The sequence below is a fragment of the Trachymyrmex cornetzi genome, unplaced genomic scaffold, assembly GCF_001594075.2.
Source record: "Trachymyrmex cornetzi isolate Tcor2-1 unplaced genomic scaffold, Tcor1.1 scaffold1559, whole genome shotgun sequence".
NCBI lineage: Eukaryota > Metazoa > Arthropoda > Insecta > Hymenoptera > Formicidae > Trachymyrmex > Trachymyrmex cornetzi.
In genome coordinates, this window is record NW_017296156.1 from 210,475 (window position 1) to 215,568 (window position 5,094).

The following is a 5,094-nucleotide window of genomic DNA, read 5'->3' on the forward strand; positions in this document are numbered from 1 at the left end:
ATAGTCGTCAACTTTAACGCTAAATATCTCGGTTCGCGAGGCAGAGCGACACTTTTTTCTGCCAGATTCTTTCGTTTCATGCAAAAACGCGTCGAATGCCTAATTTTATCGAAATCGGAGGTGAGGGAGGTATTCTGAATAATTACTGCTACGACTTCTATTGTAGACCCCGCTTTTATATAAAGCCCAGAGTTCTCTATATAAAAATCTACATTAGGGGTTGGTTTCGATCAATTCTACTAAACAGCAAATGCGATTGGTTATTTAACGGCCGATTAAGTTAACTGGCATTGGCGAAACCGACTCTAAACTTTTGGTAATTATTCAAGTGGTTAACTTAATTCCTGCTATTTTTTCGTCTCCAAAATTGAATTGTTTCGAAGGGAAGATAAATGAATATCTTAATCAAAGCAATTTCCTCTATTTTCTATTACTTTTTAGCTGGTTGAAGTTTGGAACGTTCTTGGAGCGATTTTGTCAAAATGGTTTGGCCCATTTCTCCTTTTGCACAGAGCTACATCTTCATGCCAGACAACAAATAAAAAATACCCCGAGCAAATCTACGCGTCGGAAGACACCCTTAACAGCGAAAAATTACCCTGGAAAAACTTAAAAAAATTCTTTCAAAGCCAAAAATGATCTGTCTCATTTCTCCTTTTGCACAGAGCTACACCTGTATGCCAAACAACAAATAAAAAATACCCCGAGCAAATCCATGCGTCGGAAGACACCCTTAACGGCGAAAAACTACCCTGGAAAAACATAAAAAAATTCTTTCAAAGCCAAAAATGATTTGTCCCATTTCTCCTTTTGTTCAAAGCTACATCTTCATGCCAAACAACAAATAAAAAATATCCCGAGCGAATCCACGCGTCGGAAGACACCCTTAATGGCGAAAAATTACCCTGGAAAAACTTAAAAAAATTCTTTCAAAGCCATAAATGATTTGTCCCATTTCTCCTTTTGTACAGAGCTACACCTGTATGCGAAATAACAAATAAAAAATACCCCAAGCGAATCCATGCGTCGAAAGACACCCTTAACGGCGAAAATTACTTAACCGTTAAATTAATTAACGGCGGTAATTTACTGGTAATTTTGATAAAATTTGTTTTTTTTAATAGTTCCATGCACAAATGGGTATATTTATGTTTTTCACATTAAAGCATAATATAAAACAATATTCTTCGAATATTCGTATCGAGAATATAAATCGCTGATTGAATAATAATAGGACTGTTCACATATCTAAATGTAAAATCTAATCAATGCTAAAACATGTTTCTAATATATGATCCCCTAGAGATTTGAGACAGGGACCAAAAAATACAAAGCAATAAAGATAAAAAATTCCAGTATCCGTTTTTTACAATACTTTGTTTTATATTTTAAAATCTAGCATTTTATTGAAAAGTACTCAAAATTATACTATTATATATTTCCATACAGATATTCCGATAACAGTAGAATTACAGAAAGATTATATTATATTTTATGTATAGCTATGTCTTAGGTTTACTTTTACAATCTAGTCGCTGAAAGCAAATAAATAGCAAGCAAATAAATGAAAGTTTGATTGTAAATTAAAAGTATAAAAATACAAATAAAAAAATTAAAATATAATGTACAATATAGTTTAAGGTTACAGTACTTGTTACATTTTTTCAGAATCCTAATAAAAAAATGTATATGAAGATTTTTATACTTTATACAATATATTATATTGTAGACCAATATGTAATAACAAAATGAAAAGATGAGATATAAAAGAAGCGTTTTGAATTTAATAACTAACGGCTAAATGCTTTTACATCAAATTGTATTACTTCTATAATTTTTTTTAAATTACCATTGTATCAACTTCTAAAAGTTACTCTAAGTTACTGTAATTTATCGGATAAATTACAATAAAATTTGCACATTTACATCTCCGATTCAATCGGGATGAATTTTATGTGTTGTTTTGCATGCAGATATAGCACTGTGCAAAAGGAGAAATGGGCCAATCATTTTTTGTTTTGAGAGAATATTTTTAAGTTTTTCCAGGGTAGTTTTTCGCCGTTAAGGGTGCCTTCCGACGCATGGATTCGCTCGGAGTATTTTTTATTTGTTGTCTGGTATGAAGATGTAGCTCTGTGCAAAAGGAGAAATGGGCCAAACCATTTTGAAAAAATCGCTCCAAGAACGTTCCAAAAAAAAAAAAAAAAAAACTTTAACCAGCTTTACTTTTTTCCATCTCTCCAGCAACAGGGCAATCCTACAATGGTAGAACGCGGTGTTTTTCGAGGCAAGCCATTTATCCACCCATTTTTAGATTCCTACATAACTGGAGAAGTGTGTGTCCATAAGAACATGGTGCATCAATCGGAAAAAGATCAATCCGACGATATCAAATCTGGAGAGTACGCTGGATGCAAGAAGACTTACCATTCAAGCTCTAGAAGTGTTTGTTTCATGCTTTTGGCAACATGCGGTTGAGCGTTATCCCGGATCTACAATAGGTGTTTTAAGCCTTAAGAAATTGACCAACTACAGTCAAATGCGAGAATAATTGATTGTGATTCGTACATTCCTTATGGCTTAAGGCTTAAAAATCTATTGTAGATCCAGGGTTATCGTGCAAAAAAAAAATGACTTCGCATCGATTGTTGGCTACGGATGGTCTTTTTTTCATCAACTCGTCACTCGTTCTTTGTCAAGGGATGTTCTTTACTCACGTCAAAATCACCGTTTTAAACCAAACTCTACATGTTCTTTCCAATGGAGTTTCATCATTATACACTTCAGATAATAAACGTTGCGTTTCAGCTGCGATTTTCTTGAAGTCAAAGTAGTGAAGAAGCAGATATCAGAAAAACAGCTCATTGCAGTTCTTTTTCAATTGATTGTAAAATCTCTTTGATGTCGAGAAATTTAACCTGTGAGGATTGAATCACTTTCAGCAATGCTGTCTAAATTACAAAAGACATGCGATTTCACCGTCGAAACTCGCCAGTATTGGATCCGGCACTCTCTAATAGCGAGCGGCAGGAATCAAGTTTAACTACCTAATAGAATACCCCCCTCCCCACCAAAAATATTAATAAAAATATACTTATTTGATGCGGTTTTATTCAAAACGAAAGAATCTGGCAGAAAAACGCGATAGTTAGCTCCGTGAATTGAGTTATTAAGCGTTAAAGTTGGAGACTTTAGAAGTTAAGACATCTGTCATCCCAATTCAATGGGTGTATTCAATATAGCGCTATGTATACGTTCTGCTTTAATTACACAAATTCATTGCTTTAAAAATAAATTCTCTGCTTCACAAATTTACTACTCTAAAAACACAAAATCACACTGCTTTAAATACACAAATTCACTGCATCATGAATTCACTGCTAATGCAAAGAATTTGTGTGCTTAAAGCAGTAAATTTTTGTTTTTAAAACAGTGAATTTGTATAATCAAAGCAGAACATATACTATATCGAATCGGGATGACAGATATCTTAATCTCTAAAATCTCGAACTTTAACACTTAACCCTTACCGTACTAATATAGGTAACTAGTGACCGAGCGATTCCTATTCGTGCAAGTTTCTTTGAGTCTTTCGATAATTATAAATTATACTACATTTTATTATTTTCCAAAATAAAGAGTCAATATTTATTCTAGAAAGTTGAAAGTATGTTGCTGAAAATTTTTAGAAATTTAATTTTAGAAATTTTTTAATTATTTTGAAGAGGTAAAAAAAAACGAGGACGTTCTAGTGACCCTTGATGGTATGGATGAGGCACCAAATTGTAGATGGTACGGTAAGGGTTAACAATTCAATTCACGAGGCTGACCGCCGCGTTTTATTGCCAGATTCTTTCGTTTTGAATAAAAACGCGTCGAATGAGTATATTTTTATTAAGATTTTAGGTAGGGGAAGGGGAGGATATTCTAAATAATTACCAAGCTTTTTATCAATCTACATTAAACCATCAAATATATCAGCTATGTTCCAAAATTGACTGCCTGTCTACCGAAAATCTATAGTGCAAGTAACATAAACTGTTGCATTTTCAATGGTGGCAGTAAATTTAGAACACAGCCACAAGTTTATATAGCAAAGAATCTGTTAAAGCTTGTAAAATAAGATGCTTCATATATTACTATATATAATATAGATTTTACCAATTGCATTGTGCAAAGGCTCGCCAGTCTCTTTATCCCACACCAATGTTGTCTCCCTTTGATTAGTAATTCCAATAGCTTTGATATCAGATACTGATAGGCCAAGGTTCTTCATCTTTCTCATAGTCTCTTCTATACATGCTATGACAGCTTCTAATATTTCTTTCGGGTCTTGCTCCACCCATCCTTCTTGTGGATATTTCTGTTTGATTTCAATTTGATGCAAAGCCACTACCTTTCTACGTAACACATCAAACACCTAAGAATAAAAAAATTTTTTGGATGAATGACATCTGTTTGTGCCAAGAATGATCATGTCTTACCAAAAATCTCGCGCTACTCGTTCCTTCATCAATAGCGCCTATCAAAGGCCCGGTTTCCTTGACATTTTTAGGCATATCGCTTTTTAAAATTGAGAAAAACACGTTCTGAGTAATTACTTTTCATGGAAGATATGGAACATACGGTACGGAATCCATAGACGTTGCTCAAGACTCGAGATGGTCTTAAGCGGGGAGCACAGACTCTTGCATAACGCATAACACGTAAGGGCTATCGCACATGAAATGCATAACAGAGCATAAGCATAACGTAAGGCCGTTAAACCAATGAGCATCTTATGTAAATCAATATAGCGACATTATGCTAGATGCTCATTGGTCCAGCAGTCTTATGTTATGCTTATGCTCTGTTATGCATTTCATGTGCGATACCCTTTATGCATAAGAATATGTACCAATCGAAGTTCTCCGTTTCTTTCCCTTCTTCTTCTTCTTCTTGTTATTGGCCTCGCAGCCTACGCAGGCTGATACTGGGCCATTGAGGTCTACGTAAATTGAATCGAATCGTAATTGGGAGTGCGATGCACCGGCCACCTCGAACCGGGCGAGTAAAATAAAGGATGATGCAATCAAAATGGTGGGGCGCCCCTTC

At 34.6% G+C, this 5,094-nt stretch overlaps 1 protein-coding gene across 2 annotated transcripts in view; it reads right to left on the reverse strand.

The window, feature by feature from the left end:
• The window catches only part of Gk1 (Glycerol kinase 1), an 8,102-nt gene extending 3,016 nt beyond the window's left edge, over window positions 1-5,086 (reverse strand). Inside the window, exons 1-3 of one of the 2 annotated variants that reach the window (XM_018503142.1) lie at window positions 4,898-5,086; window positions 4,485-4,713; window positions 4,162-4,420 (exon numbers count right to left, since the gene is read on the reverse strand). In XM_018503142.1, the coding sequence (XP_018358644.1) occupies window positions 4,162-4,420; window positions 4,485-4,559 (334 nt within the window). In that variant the 5' untranslated portion in view covers window positions 4,560-4,713; window positions 4,898-5,086. Of the gene's footprint in view, window positions 1-4,161; window positions 4,421-4,484; window positions 4,714-4,897 lie in introns of those variants that run through there. The other variant, XM_018503143.1, reaches the window with a different exon arrangement.
• Window positions 5,087-5,094: the final 8 nt, after the last annotated feature.